At 43.0% G+C, this 23,263-nt stretch overlaps 2 protein-coding genes across 5 annotated transcripts in view; both read left to right on the top strand.

The window, feature by feature from the left end:
* The first annotated feature begins 2,117 nt into the window (after nt 1-2,117).
* Nucleotides 2,118-6,622, top strand: LOC135563964 (uncharacterized). Of its 4 annotated transcripts, XM_065008109.1 has the most exons (10): nt 2,118-3,665; nt 3,753-3,928; nt 4,019-4,080; nt 4,163-4,249; nt 4,337-4,378; nt 4,447-4,619; nt 4,699-4,734; nt 4,832-5,385; nt 5,695-5,777; nt 5,872-6,622. In XM_065008109.1, the coding sequence occupies exons 1-6, from the start codon at nt 3,622-3,624 to the stop codon at nt 4,600-4,602; spliced, it is 567 nt and encodes a 188-aa protein (XP_064864181.1). In that variant the 5' UTR covers nt 2,118-3,621; the 3' UTR covers nt 4,603-4,619; nt 4,699-4,734; nt 4,832-5,385; nt 5,695-5,777; nt 5,872-6,622. The 4 variants fall into 4 exon arrangements, with proteins under 4 accessions (XP_064864181.1, XP_064864179.1, XP_064864178.1 ...); XM_065008107.1 differs by having other exon boundaries at nt 2,123-3,665; nt 4,337-4,619; XM_065008106.1 differs by having other exon boundaries at nt 2,123-3,665; nt 4,019-4,249.
* A 13,027-nt stretch (nt 6,623-19,649) lies between these two features.
* LOC115106085 (septin-5-like) overlaps nt 19,650-23,263 on the top strand; it is a 30,869-nt gene continuing 27,255 nt past the window's right edge. Inside the window, exon 1 of the mRNA XM_029628653.2 lies at nt 19,650-19,658. Coding sequence (XP_029484513.2) covers nt 19,650-19,658 — 9 coding nt within the window. The remainder of the gene's footprint in view (nt 19,659-23,263) is intronic.

Genomic DNA, 23,263 nt, shown 5'->3' with positions numbered 1-23,263 from the left:
TGTGAGGGGGAGAGCTATACTACGCATGTGTTTCACTTTTCAACTAGCTAAAAGCAAGCTAGTTGGAGTCTGAGACTGTACTTTCGCTTTTACCACCGCACAGTAAAGCAATGCACAAGTTAAAATTATTGAGCGCACCGCAGTCTAGTGCGGCGGAGAGGGCGAAGGGACGTTGTGTGAACTGTTAGAAATAGCGGAAAAATAAGCAATCTAACTTTACTTGGTGTGGCGGGGGCTCGGCACAGTTGTGCTGTGACTGGTTTAGAGATGGTAGGAGATAGTGATCGAGAACAAAGTGAAGCAAGTATGGAGCATAGTAGTACAAATAAATGAGGGAGTAAGAAAGACGGAGATAAATGGAGTAGTGGTTTGAAGGGGAGCGAAAGGTCTATGGAGGCAGAAAAGGAAGTTTGAGGAGAGCAACCATTTCTAACGCTAGTGACAGATAAAACACGAGGGGAGCATGGAGGTGAGTTTTTCAATATGCTTTGTGTTGTAGTCACGACAAAGATTCCGTTTCCTACGTAACATCAATGAGTAACATCAATATTGCTACATGTTCTCTTTTTTTTAACAAAGGCAGACTCCACCTAACTTTGGCTTGTAGTCCATGTCTGCTGGACTACAACTGAATGTGAACTGAATGTTTGTTTACTGTCTCTGACTGTCCATTAATTATTATTATTTTTACCTTCACACAAAGTCTTTCACGTGTATAGGTTTTCGGCTGGCGCTACCAGACCTTGTGCGTGGAGTGTTGATTACATCAGGAGGTGCTTGACCTGAGATGTTTGGATCTTCTTGTTGAGGTGCAGCGTCCACCTCTAGGTTGTGTTCTGCATCCTGCTGGGTGTCAGCTGGTGCTCTGTTTACTGGCTCTGTGCCAGGCTCCTCAAAAGTAGGGAAATCCTCCTCTATTTCTCTGGTCTTCCTCAGGTGTTGCCTGTTCCTCCTGAAGACTTGTCCCTGTTCTGTCTTCACCTCATAGGACCTTTGCTCCACAGGTTTGACTACTGTGGCCCTCTGCCACCACTGTTCTGTGAGTGGCTGAACTCTCACTCTGTCATCTCGTTGCAGCTCTGTGAGATACTTAGCAGAGGTGTCGTGGTACTTTGCCTGTTTCTGCTATCTTTCTTTGAAGTTCTCCAGCTGACAGTTTGACATCCCCGGTCTCAGAAGATTTTCACTCATTATAAGTAGTGTCTTTGTACGTCTTCCCATGAGCACCATTGCAGGGCTGTTGTCTGTTCCTTGTGACATGGTTTTTTTGTGATCCAGAAGGGCCAGGTATGGGTCAGAACCTTCTCTCTTTGCTTTTGCCATCTGACTTTTGGCTGTTTACTGCTGATTCCACTTTCCCATTACTTTGTGTGTATCCTGGAGACAATGTTTTGTGTGTAAAGTCCCAAGCCTTGCTGAAACTCGTCTGAAGAGTACTGGGGACCATTGTCTGAGTAAAGGATGTCGGGTATCCCATAGCGTGCAAAGTGTGTCTTCAGTTTTCGAATGACCTGTGTGTTCTCCAAATGGTCCACTTCCCAGAAGTTGGAGAGATAATCAACTGTGACCATGTAGACTCTGTCATTGAACTGGAACAGGTCAGTGCCTATTTTTTGCCCAGGGACACTTTGGTGCATCGTGTGGCCTCAGCGTCTCTTTCGGCTACTTCCAAGGGTACATGTTCTTTCACTTCAGGCCACCCCTGCAGGATCACATTTTTCAGTGTCTGGAGCTCCCGGTCCAGCTCAGTAGCTCTCTGAATGTCCTTTAGTCTCATGCTTGACACAGGGAGGTAGTGTATCATATTGATTGATTCCACTTCGACCTCCACAGGGCCTCTGTTGTCTTGTTCTGTGAGGGGTATCGGCCGGCACCACATGTTGTCCCGGAACGTATCGGAGACTAACCTCGTAGTTTTGGAGTCTCATGAGCCTGCGTTGTTGTCTTTTTGGTGCGCTGAGGAGAGGCTTTGTCATGATGCTCTCTAGAGGCATGTGATCTGACTGCACTTCCACAGTTCGTCCATATGTGAATTGGTGGAACCTCTCCATGCCAAACACCACTGCAAGCAGCTCCTTCTCTATCTGTGCATACCCTTTTCCAGTCTCTGTCAGGGCTCTGCAAGCAGCTCCTTCTCTATCTGTGCATACCATTTTCCAGTCTGTCAGGGCTCTGCAAGCAGCTCCTTCTCTATCTGTGCATACCCTTTTCAGTCTCTGTCAGTCTTTCCAGGTCAGTGCTAAATTACAGTCTATTTTTCCCGGAAGTTTCAGTGCATTTTCCATGTCGATTTATTTGTAGAATGGAATGTTAGCTACTCATGAATCTGCTTGTGTCCAATAGCCAGCTAGCTTTTAGCATTGAGTCACTCACAATAGCCAGCATAACGTTAACGTTCGGCGCGATGACTAGCCTGTAAACGTGGCACTTTTTCAAACTGCCGCCTGGGATGTATTCTTCATTTACATCGATGAGATCCAGGTTCTTTTGACTCCCGCTGCCACCATGTTTCAATATGCTTTGTGTTGTAGTCACGACAGACAAAGATATATAGTTAAGCAAACTTTACGAGGCATGTTTTCAACCAGCACATGAATAAGGTAAGTAACAACTGGTTTCCGTTTCCTGCGTTGATATGAGTAACATCAATATTGCTACAGTGAGGAGGAGCATGAAGTAATTCTGAAGTTTAGGGAGGAAGTGGGAGTAGGGGCGATGAGTCCGATAAGGTTGATGCCTGTGATAAAAGAGTTGATTGGGGAAGTTGTTGTCATGTCTTTACTATGGATTAAGTGATATTTGACATGCTATTTTATCAAATCAATTCTCTGTAATTAATATTACCTGATTAAACTAATCATGTAAATGTAATTAACTAGAAAGTTGGGGGCATCATGGAAGAATGTTTTATAGAGCTGGGGCCTGTTGCACAAAAGTAGAATTAAGACATCCGGGATAAATGACTCAGCTGAGCTCAATGAAGCCAAAACATGTGCGTCCAGGCTTAATTGGTTGCACAAAGACCAAGCCAGGATGAGCAGACACGGATTCATTAAGCCAGGTGAAACCAATCCTGGATAGGTGCGCGCTCACGGCTCACTCAAATAGACCCCGCCACAGATCACAGATTAACTGATTTACCATGGCAACTAGAGCCGCGTACTTTTCCCCGTCGGAAGCACAAATCCTCATGGAGGCATACGAGGAGGTAAAAGATATAATTAAGAAGAAAGGCAACACCGCCACAGTGATAAAGCAAAGAGAAAAAGCGTGGCAAAGTATTGCAGACCGCCTGAATGCGTAAGTAGTGCACAATTACACACTCACCGCTCCGCTGAAACATCACAATTACAATTCAAATATTTAATTCACATCTCCAAAAATGCAGTTGTACTGTAATTATGAAACGGTTAAATTTTTAATTGAAATGCACTGCAGATATGAGTGAAATTGTGTAAAGTAACTCCATCACACTGTATAAAGCTATGATAATTTTTTGATATTTTTACTGAAAACAAGACAAAAATACCAAGTAATTTTTTGCAGTGTGACTCCATTAAATGTGTGTGTGTGTGTGTGTGTGTGTGTGTGTAGATTAAACATGAACGGGCCAAAACGGACATGGCAGCAGGTCAAAATCAAATACAAGAACATTCTGCAGAATGGTATGGTCCCTGACTAATATTTAACAAAGCACAAGCATATATTGTACCCAGAAGGTGCCTGCTCACACATTGTCTGTACTGTTTTAGCAGTGAAAAGAATACCCACAGACAAGGCACGGGTGGTGGGTCACCAAAGGCTGACCTTACCCCAGCAGAGGACATGGCCTTGGAGCTAAATAAAGGCAGGCCCGTCTTAGAGGGGATCCCTGGGGGGAAAGAGACGAGCATAGGTTCCTCCCAAGATGCCACCCGCTTCATTCAAGGTATGTCCTTCCATCTCTACATGGGATACAACCACATTCATATTGAATCAATTTGGACTGTCTGACTTTGGTTTACCTATTGCCTTGCAGTGCCTGGCAGCACTGTGTTCCTGTTAGAGCCACCAGCACAAGCACCAGACGATGCTGATCCAGTGAGTACTCCATCAAAGGCATACTGTAGGCCTGGCATGTCTTGTCTACTAGCTTCAATATGAATCTGATTAAATGTGATAGGGTGAAGGCCCCAGTGCAGCAGCAACAGCACATGATGGAGACGATGATGAGGAGGAGACCATCTCTCTGGATTCCAGAAGGCATGAGGTATCATGTTAAGACTGTGAAAGTACTATTTACTCTACAATGGTGAGGAGTCCTCATCAAAATCAAAAAATCTAATTTCTTTTACAGGACCCAGATGCTATACAGTGGGAAAACCAGCCTGGCAACATAGTGCGTATTAATAAAAGGACACCACATCCTGCCAAATTCCAGCTGCGCTAATTGTATTGTGTTCACAGAGCTCACAAGCTATCAGAAAGTTGTATGGCAACCACCTCCGGCGCCAAATAGAACTGGCAGACATAGACATTCAGTACAAGAAGAAAAAGATGGAAAATCTTGCACTGGAGTCCGAAATAAAAAGAGGACAATTAGGAAACTGGACCTTGAAATAAAAAAACTTGAGAGGGAGGTGAGATATGCCTTCAATGTACACTGTATGCTAACTGTAACACAAATGTATTAATCATTATTTTTCTTTCCTCCCCCAGCTCCAAGAAGATGACACAGCTCAAAATAAAAATTAGGTATATTCTCGTAAAGTCAAGTGAGCCATGACATATGAGCTCTTATTGTGAGCACACAGGACGGTGGCATCTTTCTAAGGTTTTTTTATTTTCCCAGCAATCCGTACAACCAAGTCATCGTTATAAGGCATCGCCCTCTTTTGCCCACCCCCCAGCACCAGGTGTGGCCACTAGCCTATATGAAGGCCCAAAATTGTGTGTTCCTTTCTGCTCTGACAATGGCATGCCCATTCGTGCGAGATGTGGTGGATGAAGAAGCACTTGTGCTGAGGAGAGCCTTCAGGCGAGAAAGGGTCTTCAGGGACCGGTTGGACCCACTGGCCTTCCCTGATGACCATCTATATGAAAGATACAGGTTTTCTGCAGATGGCATCAGGTATCTATGCAGACTACTGGGTCCCAGGATTAAGCACCGCACTGCACGGAGCCATGCACTGAGTGTGGAGCAAATGGTTTGTGTGGCCTTGCGCTTTTTTGCTAGTGGAGCCTTCCTGTACTCAGTGGGGGATGCAGAACAGCTGAACAAGGCCACAATTTGCCGCACAATAAGGAGTGTGTGTCTGGCTATCAAAGCATTAGCAGATGTCTTCATCTCCTTCCCTGGCCACAGAAGACTCTGTGACATCAAAGAGGAGTTATATAGGATTGCAGGTAAGAGGATCTACAAATTACAGGACAACTGTTAACACATAGTAGGATACTCATTACTTTGTGTGACAGGTTTCCCCAATGTCATTGGTGCAGTGGACTGCACACACATAAGGATAAAAGCCCCTCAGGTGCCCATGAGGCCGATTTTGTGAATAGGAAATCCTTTCACAGCATTAATGTTCAGGTGAACATAACTTTTTGATATTGTCCATTGACGAACACTCTGCATTGCCAGTGATGTGCATTGATTGGTGTAATATTCCTCATCTTATGATTTCAAATGGTCTGCAATGCTGACTGTGTGATCAGCAATGTTGTGGCAAAATGGCCTGGCTCAGTCCATGACTCCAGAATCTTTCGGGCCTCTGAAATCTATCAGTGCCTATCACAAGGTAAGCCACACAACCCCTATTTATAACCATCATGGCTGTGTCAAGAATATCACTGTGTTTATGAGGTAGTAATGATGAGATTTTGTGTTGACAGGTGAATTCTCTGGTGTGTTGCTGGGAGACCGGGGGTATGGCTGCCAGCCTTTTCTCCTGACACCTTTCACAGACCCCCAGGAAGCACAGCAGGCCTACAACCATGCCCATGCCAGGACCAGGGCCAGAGTTGAAATGACCTTTGGCCTCCTGAAGGCACGCTTTCACTGCCTTCACAAATTAAGGGTCAGCCCTGTTAGGGCATGTGATATTACTGTGGCTTGTGCTGTCCTCCACAATGTGGCCTGCCTGAGGAAGGAGAGGGCCCCCAGAGTGCCACCAGCCATGGACTGGGACAATCCGGCAATCTTCCCTGATGACGACAGTGGTCGGCTGCTGAGGGACCAATATGTGTTGAATTATTTTAGTTAGTATGTGTGCTTTCAATTTTGGTTAAATATGTCCTGCGGTGGCAGAGGAATTTGGGTTTTTTGGGTTCGTTTTTTGACGAATTTGGCCTCTTATGATGTTTGTGCGGTATACTGTGTGTAATACAAGGCTGCAGGGAGGCTACTGCATCCATTCATTTGTCTGTTCAGTTGATGTGTATGGATTTGTCCTGCATTTATTTTAGTGTGCAGACATGCAGGGTGTGTTATATACAGACCTTTGAATGTGTATGTATCATTTTGTATAATATGCTTGGATTCTGTGCTTTCCATCTTGTAGAGTCACTGTGACTTCAGTTTCGAAAGGAGCTGATGGTTTACCTGCTTTGTTTTGTCCTTATTCAATAAAGGAACATAATGTTACACATTGTGTTTTTATATTCATATGGAATGTGTATTTGTTTATATGACAGAGTACTAGGGCCACACTGAAGAAAAAGGATAAAGTCATAAATTTATGAGGCTGGTTCTTTCTGCAGAAAAGCTACATATTGTTTTTACAGTTTTGATACTTATGACAATGTGATACTTAATATTCTGGCACATCAGCATGTCTTTGTTTATGAAACCATACTGAAGTACAATTTCACGAAATGCCCCACATCTGTCATTTTAACAACTGTCCTCCTTTAAAACAACTGGTTACAATATTATGACTTGTGTTTTTTCCCCTCTGTGGCCCTAATATTCTATCATTTTATATATAGCCTTATAGTCTATGGGAAACTGTAAATTATCTAATGATAGCAACATCATCTAAAAATCATTTTTTATCCAAAATCATTGAAATTAATGATCACAAACGTTTAAATAATAACAGTGGGTCTAGTTATATGTGATAACAATGTATAGTGAGCAGTGAAATAACTATTGGTTTCCATTTGTGGTGACTGCTGACTGACATTAGGGATGAGATTAAATAGATCCTGGAATTTAGCCTGGTCTGGAGCAGGCTAGCTCCACAGAATAAATCTCCATGGTAATTTATACCATAACATATCCTCCTGCCCCCTATCCATCTTTAGTGCAACCGGATTACGGATCAATTGAGCCAGGATCACCAAGATATCCTGGCTTAATCCCTTATCCTAGTTTTGTGCAACAGGCCCCTGTTGTCTAACGAATAAACTCTTAAAGACCTGGTTATCTTTTATATAAATAATTTTTATTCATTATTTAACCAGGTAAGTTGAATGAGAACACGGTCTCATTTGCAGCAACGGCCTGGGGAATAGTTACAGGGGAGAGGATGGGGATTTATGAGCCAATTTTAAACTGGGGATTATTAGGTGACCGTGATGGTTTGAGGGCCAGATTGGGTATTTAGCCAGGACACCAGGGTTAAGTGCCATGGGATCTTTAATGACCTCAGAGAGTCAGGACACCCGTTTAACATCCCATCCAAAAGACAGCACCCTACACAGGGCAGTGTCACCAATCACTGTCCTGGGGCATTTTTTACACCAGGGGAAAGAGTGCCTCCTACTGGCCCTCCAGCACCACATCCAGCAGCATCTGGTCTCCCATCCAGGAACTGACCAGGACCAACCCTGCTTAGCTTCAGAAGCAAGACAGCAGTGGTATGCAGAGTGGTATGCTGCTGGCTAATAGCAGTCAATTATCAATCGTCACCTTATTCAGTCTCATCTGAACATCGTAAAATTCTTGGTTATCTTCACGAACCCTGGCTAGCAAGTTGTGTCAGCATTACAACATTTAGTTTAATTATTTATTTACTAAATAATCACACAGAATTACATATACACAGGATGGATCATACAATGATTGCCAATTATGTCATACAAGAAAACGTCCCTAGCGGACGGAACCGATATGACAGCTGGTTACACAAAGAAAGGGGTTGGGTTTGAATGAAAGCGTGGGAAGACAGAGACCCAATCCTTTTGTTCCTCAATCAGACCTTATGAAGTTATGCTATCGTAAATACAGAATCTTATGCATTCTAAATAACCGCCCATTTGGAAAAGGAAAATGCAATAAATATATTTACTCTGAGCTGTGCTTCGATAGATTGGTCAAAGATGGAAGGCTGGGTTGCCCAGCAGAGATCTCCCTTGTCCTTTGAAGAATATGTCTTGTTGTAGTACCGTTGTCGTATGGTAGAACGGATACGTTGTAGTACCGTCGTTGTGTGGTAGAACGGATACATTGTAGTACCCTGTCTTTCTGAAGAGATAGTTTGTCCTTTCCTAGCCCACGTTTACAGCTGCTGCTGATAACTCAACGTCTAGGATGTATCACTTCTTTAGTGAATAAGAGTTCAAAATTCATACCAAGTTGCCATACTATAAACTCATGCTATATTCTGGCTGGTATAGTCAAAATTCATCCTTCCAGCGTGTCGATCATCACCTCCACATTGAAATTAGCCCTTTTAAATGTATAGACAGCAGTCCTCGCGTCCTGGGGAACACAATGTTAATTTCGTTAGGTTGTAGTCGTTCAACCATTCATAACCAAGGCTCACGCTGAGGTTGGCCAAGGAAGGAGAGTTGTATGGCATTGAAGCTCGTCAGGAGGTTAGTTAACACGTGTCCAAAAAAGGGCCAGAGGTATACAGAATGGTGTCGTTTGCGTAGAGGTGGATCAAAGAATCACCAGCAGCAAGAGCGACATCATTGATGTATACAGAGAAGAGAGTCGGCCCGAGAATTTAACCCTGTGGCACCCACATAGAGACTGCCAGAGGTCCGGACAAATGGCCCTCCGATTTAACACACTGAACTCTATCAGAGAAGTAGTTAGTGAACCTGGCGAGGCAATCATTTGAGAAACCAAGGCTGTTGAGTGTGCCAATAAGAATGTTGTGATTGACAGAGTCGAAAGCCTTAGCCAGGTCGATGAATACGGCTGCACAGTAATGTCTCTTATTGATGGAGGTTATGATATCGTTTAGGACCTTGAGCGTGCCTGAGGTGCACCCATGACCAGCTCTGAAACCAGATTGCATAGCGGAGAAGGTACGGTGGGATTCTAAATGTTCCTTAGAAAGACAGGGTAGAATAGATATAGGTCTGTAGTAGTTTGAGTCTAGAGTGTCTCCCCCTTTGAAGAGGGGGATGACCGCGGCAGCTTTCCAATTTATGGTAATCTCAGACGATACGAAGGAGAGGTTGAACAGGCTAGTAATTTTGGAAAATAATTTTAGAAAGAGAGGGTCCAGATTGTCTAGCCCGGCTGATTTGTAGGGGTCCAGATTTTGCAGCTCTTTCTCTTTCAGAACATCAACTATCTGGATTTGGGTGAAGGAGAAGTGGGGAGGCTTGGGCGAGTTGCTGGGGGGCTGTTGATTGGGGCAGGGGTAGCCAGGTATAAAGCATGGCCAGCCGTAGAAAAATGCTTTTTGAAATTCTCAATTTTCGTGGATTTATCGGTGGTGACAGTGTTTCCTATCCTCAGTGCAGTGGGCAGCTGGGAGGATGTGCTCTTATTCTCCATGGACTTTACAGTGTCCCAGAACTTTTGAGTTTGTGCTTGTTACGTTCCCTAGTTCCTGTGTTGTGGTTTTGTTTGTATGTGTGTGTTTGAGAAAAATGGCTTCCTAGATTCCCCCAAGCAGCTGATTGGTTGGCCCCATTGATGATTGGAGAGCTGACCCCGCCCCCTCGTCAGGATACAGCTGTATCCCATTACAGACTCCTTCTCCAGCTATATAAGTCAATGTCCTGTGTTGGTTGTTGCTGAGAGAGAGAGCGCTAATTTGCATGTCCTGTGTTTGTCAATAGGACGCAGTTTTTATTATTTATTAATGACATTGTGTTATTCTGTTTCATTTGTTCCGGGGGGGGCGCGGCGCGGTGCGGCGCGGCGCTTAGGCAAGAGGCCTGCGGGCATACATAACTGTCTATACACACTAGGTAAGACCTGGGCGGACCACCATCTGTATTTTGGTTAGCACACCAGGTGGTGCTAAGGTAGCTAAATAGTGGGTCGTAAGGTAGGAGAGGGGGCTTTGTCATTTACTTTCTTTGCTTTGGTTCCGTTCAGCCCCGTTTTCCAAAATTTACTGTGAAGGAATAAATTCCCAGTAAACGGTAAATTCTGCCTTTTGTCATCCTTACTCGCACCTACAATCCCATACCTCTTTCACTCTACAGGGAATTGCGTTGTAGCAGGGTGTTGCGTTCACTCTTCCTAGAGTTGTAAGTGCTACAGGATGCAAATTTCTACTTGAAAAAGCTAGCCTTAGCTTTCTTAACTGCCTGTGTATATTTGTTCTTAACTTTCCTGAAAATTTGCATATCACGGGCTATTCGCCGCGGGTGGATATAATTTGTCGAACGTTCCAAAAACTTCGTAAATAACAAGGTTGCCAACAAACAACGTATACAGAGTCGTATAACAGTAGAATGAGAGACCGGGTAGGGAGTGAGCTATGTAATTACGTTTTTCACTCACCACGTTTATTCTGGAAAAAATGTCTCTTCGTTCTGGTAGCCTCCACCATTTCTCATTCGTTTGGCTTAGTTATTTCCGTTGTTCCTGCATTTGCCGGTGAACTCTGTTGCGCCTTAATTGGGGAATCGCTGTGGTTGAAATGTAACTAATGACCGCAAGCCCCAGTATTTTATTAGCTAGGTGGCTTATACTCAATTGTTACTGATGATACTGTACTACAGAAGCATGCATTGTATTTTGCCAAGTTCTCTCTGTGTTAATCCTGTTTACCAAATATAGCAGGTAACTTGTGTCTCGATGTTGAGTTCATCTTGCCTAGTTAAATAAATATTAAATAAATTAGAACATTTAAAATATATACTTTGACCTATTTCAGGTAACCCCAAGATGCTTGATTCACTATAGCTTCTTTTAAATAACGTTCCAGTCGTTTTTGCTTTACATTCCGACTTTTGAATGTCTGTTTATTGGACATACAGTATATATTAGTGTCTAATTTAAAAAAAAAAAAGCAACTCATGGAAAGCATCCCATCTGTTTTAAGGTTAATGTGTGTACATGTGTGTAGGTCTTCTTGATGTCCACTAGGTGTCAGCACTGGTTCAATAATGTCACACCAGGTTCAACATGTTTTCACGTGTAACAAATCAAATTGTATTTGTCACACAGTGCCTTACAGTGAAATGCTGAAATGAAGCCCTTAACCAAAAATTTAGTTGTGTTAAGTAAAAAATAAGAAATAAATGTAACTAATTAAAGATCAGCAGTAAAATAAAAATAGCGAGGCTATATACATGGGGTACCAGTGTTCCTTTCAAGTCCAGTGGTGTAAATTACTTAATAAAACTGTATTTAAAGTACTCCAATACATTCTGTTTATCTTTATCTGGCTTTTGCAGAGTGTGGTTGTATTGTTACTCCACAGCATAGTATGTTATCACAACTCTCTTAATGACATTTGAAACAAGGTGTCACTTCATTCTTGCTATTTGATGGGAACTAGCCCCTTTTCCCCTCTTGTTTGCTCTTTCAGGCACACAAAAGGCAACAAGAAAGAAGTTGTTCCATTAACTGTTTCTCTGGGATTTGAACTCTCAAACTCTAGTTTGGGGAGCAACCACCATAACTACTACTCTACCAGACAGACAGAGACTAAATAGTAAAGGGTACTTGAAAATGCACACATCAAAGACAACACTTAAGATTGGAGAATGGTGTGGGGGCTTGTACTTCTTGGGTCCACCAACCGTTCCTCAATCTTCTTCTGATGGCTACAAACATTATGAATTTTCAAAACCTACACTATAGGATGGATGTGTTTAGGAACGGGGGACGAAATTTGAAAGGGACGTGTTTCCAATTACCAGCAAATAGACCCTAGAAATGTTATTCCAGCATCTTAATATTGGTGTCTATAAGCTATCATAACTTGTGTTTTTTTTCTTGGGGACAAGGTATCGGAACGCTTTTGAATGGTCTACAAAGCATGCCCCCAGGTCAAATTTGGCTTTTGCAGACAAGGAATATATTGTTACTCCACGACATAGTATGTTATCACAACTCGATTAAAAGGACATTCTATACAGGGTGTCAATTCAGTCCTTCTATTTGATGGGAACTAGCCTCTACCCCCCTACAAACCTCAAGTTAGCTCTTTCATGCCAACAAAAGGCAACATAAAAATGGCTCTCTAAAAAATGCTCTCCTCAGATTTGAACTCTCAAAGTCCAGTTTGGGAGGAAACACCATAACCACTACTCTACCAGAGACTGACTCCTTTTACTTTTTCACATGCTATAACCTAACAACCTTATTCTAAAATCGATTACATTAATATTTTCCCTCAATCTACACACAATACTCTATGATGACAAAGTTAATATCGGGTTTATACATTTTAGCAAATTATTTACAAATTAAAAAACAGAAATACCTTATTTACATAATGATTCATCCCCTTTGCAATGAGTCTCAAATTGAGCTCAGGTGCATCCTGTTTCCATTGATCATCCTAGAGCTGTTTCTACAACTTCATTGGAGTACAGCTATGGTAAATTCAATTGATTTGACATGATTTGGAAAGGCACACACCTGTCTATATAAGGTCCCACAGTTGACCGTGCATGCCAGAGCAAAAACCAAGCCAAATCAAATTAAAATGTATTTGTCACATGCGCTGAAAACAACAGCTGTGGACCTTACCGTGAAGGTCTTACTTACAAGCCCTTAATTAAGAAAATGTTTCCTAAGTAAACTAAAGTCAAACAATGTAATTAAATCCATAAGTAACACAAGACAATTACATAACAATAAGGAGGCTATATACATGGGGTACCGGTACCGAGTCAATGTGCGGGGGTACAGGTTAGTTGAGGTCATTTGTAAAAATGACTTTGCATTTATAATTAACAGTGAGTAGCAGCAGTGTAAAAACACTGGGGAGGTGGGGGCTCTTTGACTATTTTTTGGCCCTTCCTGTGACAACACTTAGTATATAGGTCCTTGATGTCAGGAAGCTTTGCCCCAATAATGTACTGGGCCGTACGCACTACCCTCTGTTGCGCCTTATGGCCAGATGCCCAGCAGTTGCCGTACCAGGCGGTTATACAACCTCTCAGGATGCTCTCGATGGTGCAGCTGTAGAACTATTTGAGGATCTGGGGATCCATGTTAAATATTGTCAACAATTATAAATATTGTTAACAATCGATCAAATTGGAGACGGGGCAATCTGTATTCCATACAGGAAAGAAAACACACCAGAGCTGCTTTTCACATCTTGCGCAACTCACAAAAGTGTTACCCAGTTCCTAGTTGGCCTACTTCTTCATTGCACAAGGGAATAACCTCAAACAAATTCCAAAGACTGGTGACATCCAGTGGAAGCGATAGGAACTGGAAACAGGTTCCTAAGAAATATCCCTTGGCAATGACAACTCAAGGAACAGAGAGAGGCAAAAAAACAACAACATCTGAACAGTTAGTCCTCTGGGTTTTGCCTGCTACATAAGTTCTGTTATACTCACAGACATGATTCAAACAGTTTTAGAAACTGCAGAGTGTTTTCTATCCAAATCTATGAATCATAGTATATACACTGCTCAAAAAAATAAAGGGAACACTTAAACAACACAATGTAACTCCAATTCAATCACACTTCTGTGAAATCAAACTGTCCACTTAGGAAGCAACACTGATTGACAATACATTTCACATGCTGTTGTGCAAATGGATAGACAACAGGTGAAAATTATAGGCAATTAGCAAGACACCCCCATAAAGGAGTGGGTCTGCAGGTGGGGACCACAAACCACTTCTCAGTTCCTATGCTTCCTGGCTGATGTTTGGTCACTTTTGAATGCTGGCGGTGCTTTCACTCTAGTGGTAGCATGAGACGGAGTCTACAACCCACACAAGTGGCTCAGGTAGTGCAGCTCATCCAGGATGGCACATCAATGCGAGCTGTGGCAAGAAGGTTTGCTGTGTCTGTCAGCGTAGTGTCCAGAGCATGGAGGCGCTACCAGGAGACAGGCCAGTACATCAGGAGACGTGGAGGAGGCCGTAGGAGGGCAACAACCCAGCAGCAGGACCGCTACCTCCACCTTTGTGCAAGGAGAGGCAGGAGGAGCACTGCCAGAGCCCTGCAAAATGACCTCCAGCAGGCCACAAATGTGCATGTGTCTGTCTGCTCAAACGGTCAGAAACAGACTCCATGAGGGTGGTATGAGGGCCCGATGTCCACAGGTGGGGGTTGTGCTTACAGCCCAACACCGTGCAGGACGTTTGGCATTTGCCAGAGAACACCAAGATTGGCAAATTCGCCACTGGCGCCCTGTGCTCTTCACAGATGAAAGCAGGTTCACACTGAGCACGTGACAGACGTGACAGAGTCTGGAGACGCCGTGGAGAACGTTCTGCTGCCTGCAACATCCTCCAGCATGACCGGTTTGGCGGTGGATCAGTCATGGTGTGGGGTGGCATTTCTTTGGGGGGGGTCGCACAGCCCTCCATGTGCTCGCCAGAGGTAGCTTGACTGCCATTAGGTACCGAGATGAGATCCTCAGACCCCTTGTGAGACCATATGCTGGTGCGGTTGGCCCTGGGTTCCTCCTAATGCAAGACAATGCTAGACCTCATGACGCTGGAGTGTGTCAGCAGTTCCTGCAAGAGGAAGGCATTGATGCTATGGACTGGCCCGCCCATTCCCCAAACCTGAATCCAATTGAGCACATCTGGGACATCAGGTCTCGCTCCATCCACCAACGCCACGTTGCACCACAGACTGTCCAGGAATTGGCGGATGCTTTAGTCCAGGTCTGGGAGGAGATCCCTCAGGAGTCCATCTGCAACCTCATCAGGAGCATGCCCAGATGTTGTAGGGAGGTCATACAGGCACGTGGAGGCCAGACACACTACTGAGCCTCATTTTGACTTGTTTTAAGGACATTACATCAAAGTTGGATCAGCCTGTAGTGTGGTTTTCCACTTTAATTTTGAGTGTGACTCCAAATCCAGACCTCCATGGGTTGATAAATTTGATTTCCAATGATAATTTTTGTGTGATTTTATTGTCAGCACATTCAACTATGTAAAGAAAAAAATATTTAATAAAAAAGTATTTAATAAGAATATTTATTTTAGTGTTCCCTTTATTTTTTTGAGCAGTGTATTTTAAATGTTCTAATTTATTTCATCTTTATTTAACTAGGCAAGATGAACTCAACAACATCAACATAGACACAAGTTACCTGCTATATTTGGGAAACAGGATTAACACAGAGAGAACTTGACAAAATACAATGCATGCTTCTGTAGTACGAGTAGTACAGTATCATCGGTAACAATTGTGTACAAGCCACCTAGCTAATAAAATACTGGGGCTTGCGGTCATTAGTTACATTTCAACACAGCGATTCCCCAATTAATGCGCAACAGAGTTCACCGGGAAATAATAACTAAACCAACGAATGAGAAATGGTGGAGGCTACCAGAACGAAGACATTTTTTCAGAATAAATAAACGTAATTACATAGCTCACTCCCTACCCGGTCTCTCATTCTACTGTTATACGACTCTGTATGCGTTGTTTGTTGGCAACCTTGTTATTTACGAAGTTTTTGGAACGGATTCCTGTTGGAACGTTCCACAAATTATACCCACCTATTCGACGCTAATGCAGTACGCCACAGGATGTGGGCAGTCAGGTCTGGAGAAACCCAAGGGCTATATGTTCCTTTTTTAAAGTTTTGTTTGGAATGGGGCATGCTTCAGATGGTGAGGAAGGCACTTTTAAAGAATAACCAGGCATCCTCTATTGACGGGATGAGGTCAATGTCATTCCAGGATACCCTGGGCCAGGTCGATTAGAAAGGTCTGCTCGCAGAAGTGTTTTAGGGAGCGTTTGACAGCAGACCCATTACATATGCAGGCAGTGATTGCAGATCTTGGTTGAAAACAGCAGCGGTGTATTTGGAGGGCAAGTTGGTTAGGATGATATCTATGAGGGTGCCTGTGTTTACAGATTTGGGGTTGTACCTGGTGGGTTCATTGATAATGTGTGAGATTGAGGGCATCATGCTTAGAGTGTACGGATGGCCAGGGTATTAAGCATGTCCCAGTTTAGGTCACCTAGCAGCACGAGCTCTGAAGATAGATGGGCGGGGCAATCAATTCACATATGGTGTCCAAGGCACATCTGGGGGCAGAGGGAGGTCTATAGCAAGCGGCAATGGTGAGAGACTTGTTTCTGGAAAGGTGGATTTTTAAAAGTAAAAGCTCAAATTGTTTGGGTACAGACCTGGATAGGAAGACAGAACTCCGTCTATCTCTGCAGTAGATTGCAACACCGCCCCCTTTGGCAGTTCTATCTTGTCAGAAAATGTTAGTTGGGGATGGACATTTCAGGGTTTTTAGTGCTCTTCCTAAGCCAGGATTCAGACACTGCTAGGACGTCCGGGTTGGCAGTGTGCTAAAGCAGTGAATAAAACTTAGGGAGGAGAATTCTAAAGTTAACATGCAGGAAACCAAGGCTTTTATGGTTACAGAAGTCAACAAATGAGAGCACCTGGGGAGTAGGAGTGGAGCTAGGCACTGCAGGGCCTGGATTATCCTCTACATCACCGGAGGAACAAAGGAGGATTAGGATAAGGGTACAGCTGAAGGCTATCAGGACTGGTCGTCTAGTGTGTTCAGAGCAGAGAGTAAAAGGAGCAGGTTTCTGGGTGCGATAGAATAGATTCAAGGCATAATGTACAGACAAAGGTATGGTAGGATGTGAGTACATTGGAGGTAAACCTAGGCATTGAGTAATGACAGATATTCTCTAGAGACATTTAAACCAGGTGATGTCACCACATATGTGGGAGATGGAACTAAATGGTAGGTTAAGGCATATTGAGCAGAGCTAGAGGCTCTACAGTGAAATAAGACAATCACTAAACAGGACAGTCATGGACAAGGCATATTGATATTAGGGAGAGGCATGCGTAGCCGGGTGATCAATAGGGGTCCAGTGAGTGGTTGGGCTGGCTGGAGACATGACGATTCAGACAGCTAGGAGGCTGGGGCTAGCAAGCTAGCAGAAGGGCCTTAGAGGGACGTCTTGACAGATGAAAGTTTGTTTTAGCCTCCTCGTGCGTTGACGTCGATAGACCAGTCGTCATGGATTAGTAGGGTTCCGAGTAGCAGAAGGGTCCAAGTCCAATTGGCAAAATGGGTATAGTGGCCCAAGAAATTGGTTGATGGATCTATACAGCTAACAGTCTAATATGCTCTAGGCAGCTAGCGGGCCGCGGCTAGCAGATGGGCATTCAGGGGACGTCGCCATGTAGAGGCCGCTGAGTACCCCCTCGAGCAGATTACGTTGTAGTCCAGTCATGAATGATCGGCGGGGTTCCATGCCCTGTACCGGCAGTAGAAGGGGTCCGGGTATTGTAGCCCAGGAGTGGCTGATGGGCCTCTTTAGCTAGCTAGGAGAAAGGGCCTAGCATAGGCTAGTTCCAGGATAATTGGTGCTTGCTCCGGGACCGACGTTAGCCAGTAGTCACTCGGATAGCAGCTAGCTAGCTGCGATGATCCAGGTGAAAATGTCCAGAGCTTGCAGTAGGAATGCGGGGATATGGAGAGAAAATAGGTCCGGTATGCTCTGGTTTGAGTCGCGTTGTACAAACTGGCGAGAGCTTTCCGAGCTAAAGGTTAGCTGATGACCGCTAGCAGTGGTTAGCTGACTACTAGCTAGTAGCTAGTGAGCTGGCTAGCTTCTGTTGGGGGATTCGAGGTGAATAAAAATACTTTAGAAAAAAGACAGATCCGCACCACATTGGATGAGGCGGGTTGCAGGAGAGTGTTTTGAAGTTGAGTTTTAGAAAAAAATATAAATAAGTTATGTGAAGAAAAAGATATACATGGGACAAGACGAAAAACAAAGACATCTGACTGCTACACCATCTTGGCTCAAGCTTGATATTGTTAATTGTTATTCATGCTTGATATTGTGGGGTTAGGAGGAAGAACGTACAACTAGATAAACCTTCCAAACAGGAAATCCTTTATCAGGCAGCTGCCTGGTGGATAATGGTATACCACAGGGGAGTTTGATTAGTCCTATGTTGTTCTCAATCGGGATTAATGTTTACTCTTAGGTAGAGCCGGATATTGGGTCATTGGGTCATTATTTGCAGATGATGGGGCCTGATGGACGAGGGGAAGAAATGTGCCAAACATAGTCAGGAAGGTACAGGGAGCATTTGATGAGGTAGAGCGGTGGGCATTAATGTGGGGATTCAGGTTCTCTGTAGAGAACTGTGTTCTTTACCAGGAGGAAGGTGTGAGATGAGGTATGCTTGGAGCAACTTGGAGAGGGTGGGAGCCTTCAGGTTCTTTGGGGTTTACTTTGATATTAGAATGACCTGGGCAGAACACATCAAGTGAGTAGTGGGGTGTAAGAAGGTACTAAATGTGATGTGCATTTAGTAGGGGGCTGGGTGTGCCTCATTGAAGACCATATATGTTGCATTGATCTGATCTGTTATACACTATGGAAGTATAGTGTATGGTTCTGCAGCCCGGACATCATTGGAAAGGCTAGATGTCATATAGGGACAAGGACTCAGAATATGTAGTGGGGCATTTCGCATTTGGCAGGAGTAAACAAGTGGGTATACAGATAATATTTACATGGGTCCCAGCTCATGTGGGAGTGGAAGGGAACGGGGCAGTTGATATACTGACTAAACAAGCACTAAGTAGTGGGGATGTTGATGTGGTAGTTTCAATGATACAGAGGAAAGTTGGGGAGGGGAGAATGGCAGGAAGGGACAGAAGAGAGGAGGCTATATTTACAAGATTAAGGGTGGGACACAGCCAGTTGAACAAGACCTTAAATGTGATAGGAAAGCATCCAACCGGAAAATGTGATTATTGCCAGGAAACAGACAGTGGTCCATGTATTCATAGTGTGGACATTGTTGGAGGGAAAGAGAGAGGATGAGATCTAGTATGAGGGAGAAGGGGATACAGGAAATTTGTTTAAAGAGTATATGGAGTAGAACGTCATTAGATATAGTGTCAAATATTTTATATTTTTAAGAGCAACAGGGCTGGCAGGTAGGATTTAGTTTCTGGTCCCACTCTCCAGTACAATAGGTGGCGGTAATTACCATAACGTTGGATGCCAACCACCGATAAACCCCACCGAAGAAGTCTAGCGCTGCACCCCCAAGGTAGTGTTGCGGTCTGCTAGATTGATAAAATAAATTGCTTCCTGCGGAACGCAAAGCGTTTGATGCATCTGGTGGGCATGAGGCGTAACACATGCTGTAAGTGCATCTTGGCGCCACTAGCACGTCGTCGAGCGCGCGGGTTTTATCTATATGTTGGTGCCCGAACGCATTGGGTATATAGCCTACTTTTAAATGTAACGATTCTAACCGTTGAGCCTCGCTATCTAACGACATAAATACAATGTACAACGATGAACAAGGTAAACACAAGTTGTAGACAAAACGAGACCATAATAAGCCAGCCACATCAATATATACTAAAATGACACATTTATTTTCACCCGTCCCGTTTGCTTTTACAGTATACATTAAATAAGCTATTGGCTGTCTCCAGCTAGCTTGCCTTTTGATTGTGGGTTAAAAACAGCTTATATATATATATATAGTAGACTAGACGTAACGTAGGAAATGTAAATCCTGTATGTACAAATTAGTATGATTTCTTAGGTTTGATGTGGTTAAGGTTAGCTACATAAGACAGGACGCGAACATCCTAGCCGCCCAAATGTTTTTCAAATCTCATCACGGAGAACTTTAGCTCGCTAATTAGCAACTTCAACTACTATACTTAGTACGTTTTTGCTCCTAACTAAGCCACCTAGCTGATGTTAGCCACATGAAATTAGAATTTGTAACATATCATACTTTTAGAAAATTCTAATCAAGTTGTATTGGTCACATACACATATTTAGCCGATGTTATTGCGGATGTAGCGAAATGCTTGTGTCCTAGCTCCAACAGTGCAGTAATATCTAACAATATGCAAGTAAAAAGGTCATTCAGACATGTATAATTATTAGGACGAGCAAATGTCGGAGTTGCACTGACTAGAATTCGTAACATATTGTACATCTTTCAAGTTCTTAACAAGTCATACAAATTGTAATTCGTAACATTATACGAAATGGATGATGGATATCCACAAATTAATACATACCATACGAAACGTAACATATCAAACTATATTTGATTTTCTCGGGTTATTTACAATAATGTGAAGTCCTCTGAGACCAGGTTGAGGTAGTTAGCAAACAAATCATAACTTCCCTGCTTCTCACTTGTCCTTGTTGTTCAGAGATAACAGTTGAACATGGGTTATTTAGTCATAACATGGCATTGTGCCATTTGAGTTGGTTACAAAGCTAACTTTTATTTGCTAAAACCTTAAACATCTTTCCACTCCAGGCACACAGACAGACGAAGGCCTTCCAGGTAGGCTAGTCTAAGAAGTCTTATTTGCAGGTGTCTGTGTACATAGCTACTAGCTACATGGTGTTAGTTACAGGGTGGTGAGGGTGAATTCAATTCTTAAACGTATTGCTAACTAGTTATCTAGCCTGTGATCATGACTCCGTTTCATTACATTTACACGTAAGAGTCATTGGATGAAGTCATTTTCTCTACGGGGGAGTTTCATTAAGATCCCAAATTATCGGTATGAACGTTAATACGCATCGCTTGCGGTACGTTTTGGGAAGCATAAGGACCGTTTTATATAATCAAGAAATATTGTAATAATAAAAAACGTTTGATACACACCTTAGGGTTAGTGTTCTCAGACAGCCATATCTACATGTGACAGCGCGTGTTTACGGAAGACTGAGTGCTAATTAGCTATCTAGCATGCTCCAAACACCTGTGTAATGGAAGAAGGCTCCCAAAACGTGTCATTGAAAAATACCGTCGGCGGCAAAAGTGAAATCTGGTTAAAACCGTGTATATGTTGCATTTGTGAAGTTATTTTGATGTCATATGAAAGTAAAGGGCTTTATGTTTCTAGATATCAGATTGAGAATCGATTCCTGTTTAGATGTTGTATATGGCTGTTTTGGCTCCCAAAGCCAGTCTACCTCAGTAAATAACATAAGGGCCCTGGACCTTAGGGAGTAACGGTTGGCTCTTTAAGAGTACATCTTGGACTAGCTAGTTGTAGCCAAATGACTTTCTACAAATTCTATCTAGCTAGCAACATTAGTAAAGCTCGCTGCACAGGCACATTGGCTACCTTACAACATGACATACTTTAACATTTCTGGGCATATAATTAAGAATGAGAAACTGGGTGGTTTGAGCCGTGAATGCTGACAGCCATGGAATATCAGACCATATACTATGAGTATGACAAAACATTTATTTTTAATGCTCTAATTATGTTGGTAACCAGTATATAATGGCAATAAGGCACCTCAAGAGTTTGTGAAATATGGCCAATATACCACGACTAAGGGCTGTGTCCAGGCACTCTGCATTGTGTACAAGAACAGCCCTTAGCCGTGGTATATAGGCAATATACCACACCTACTTGGGCCTTAATGCTTAATTCGAAGTACTGACATTTTATCATATAATAGCACATATAGCTTTCCAAGAACTCAACTCAAATTTAGCAGTGGTGGAAAAAGTACTCAATTGTCATACTTGAGTAAAAGTAAAGATACCTTAATAGAAAATGACTCAAGTCACCCAGTAAAATACTACTTGAGTAAAAGTATTTGGGTTTTAAATGTACTTAAGTATTAAAAGTAAATGGAAATACTTAAGTACATTTTAGCATCAGAAGTAAAAGTATAAATCATATCAAGTTCCTTATATTAAGCAAACCAGAAGGAACAATAAAAAATAAAAACATTTTTATTGACAGATAGCCAGGGGCACACGCCAACACTGAGACATCATTTCCAAACAGCATGTGTTTAGTGAGTCTGTCAGGTCAGAGGCAGTAGGGATGACCAGGGATGTTCTTTTGATAAGTGTGTGAATTGGACCATTTTCCTGTTACAATGTAATGAGTACTTTTGGGTATCGGAAAATGTGTGGAGTAAAAAGTACATTATTTTCTTTAGGAATGTAGTGAAGGAAAAGTAGAAGTTCCAAAAATATAAATAGTAAAGTACAGATACCCCAAAAACTACTTGAGTAGTACTTTAAAGTATTTTTACTGAAGTACTTTACACCACTGAAATTTAGACATTTATGGTTTTTATATATGTATATTTTTATATTTATTTATGGAGCTGTGAGGGGAACGGCACCTCAGTACCTCCAGGCTCTGATCAGGCCCTACACCCAAACAAGGGCACTGCGTTCATCCACCTCTGGCCTGCTCGCCTCCCTACCACTGAGGAAGTACAGTTCCCGCGCAGCCCAGTCAAAACTGTTCGCTGCTCTGGCCCCCCAATGGTGGAACAAGCTCCCTCACGATGCCAGGACAGCGGAGTCAATCACCACCTTCCGGAGACACCTGAAACCCCACCTCTTTCAGGAATACCTAGGATAGGATAAAGTAATCCTTCTCACCCCCCCCCCCTTAAAAGATTTAGATGCACTATTGTAAAGTGGCTGTTCCACTGGATGTCTTAAGGTGAACGCACCAATTTGTAAGTCGCTCTGGATAAGAGCGTCTGCTAAATGACTTAAATGTAAATGTAAATGGTCTGCTTACATATATTTTAGAGGGTATTTATGCAGAAAATTTGTATAAAACATATTACATTATTTTAGGTTGACAATAATGCTATTACAACATTTCTGATACTTTTGGTCATATAGTGTATGTGGACACCTGCTCTTCAAATCTCATTCCAAAATCATGGGCATTAATATGGAGTTTGTCCCCCTTTGCTGCTATAACAGCCACCACTCTTCTGGGAAGACTTTCCACTAGATGTTGGAACATTGCTGTGGGGATTTGCTTCCATTCAGCCACTAGAGCATTGGTGAGGTCAGGCACTGATGTTGAGAGATTAGGCCTGGCTCGCAGTTGGTGTTCCTTTTCATCCCAAATGTATTTGATGGAATTGAGGT

The sequence above is a fragment of the Oncorhynchus nerka genome, linkage group LG23 (genome assembly GCF_034236695.1).
Source record: "Oncorhynchus nerka isolate Pitt River linkage group LG23, Oner_Uvic_2.0, whole genome shotgun sequence".
Taxonomy (NCBI): domain Eukaryota; kingdom Metazoa; phylum Chordata; class Actinopteri; order Salmoniformes; family Salmonidae; genus Oncorhynchus; species Oncorhynchus nerka.
The sequence above is the reverse complement of the archived record's forward strand: the minus strand, read 5'-3'. Positions and strand labels throughout refer to the sequence as shown.

What these genes read in the sequence shown, in the direction of transcription:
- LOC135563964 (XM_065008107.1), top strand. Translation starts at nt 4,709, where the DNA reads ATGACACAGCTCAAAATAAAAATTAG. An exon ending in CAGCTCAAAATAAAAATTAG is followed by an intron (nt 4,735 to 4,831) that starts GTATATTCTCGT and finishes TTATTTTCCCAG; the next exon opens with CAATCCGTACAACCAAGTCA. An exon ending in CTATCAGTGCCTATCACAAG is followed by an intron (nt 5,778 to 5,871) that starts GTAAGCCACACA and finishes TTGTGTTGACAG; the next exon opens with GTGAATTCTCTGGTGTGTTG.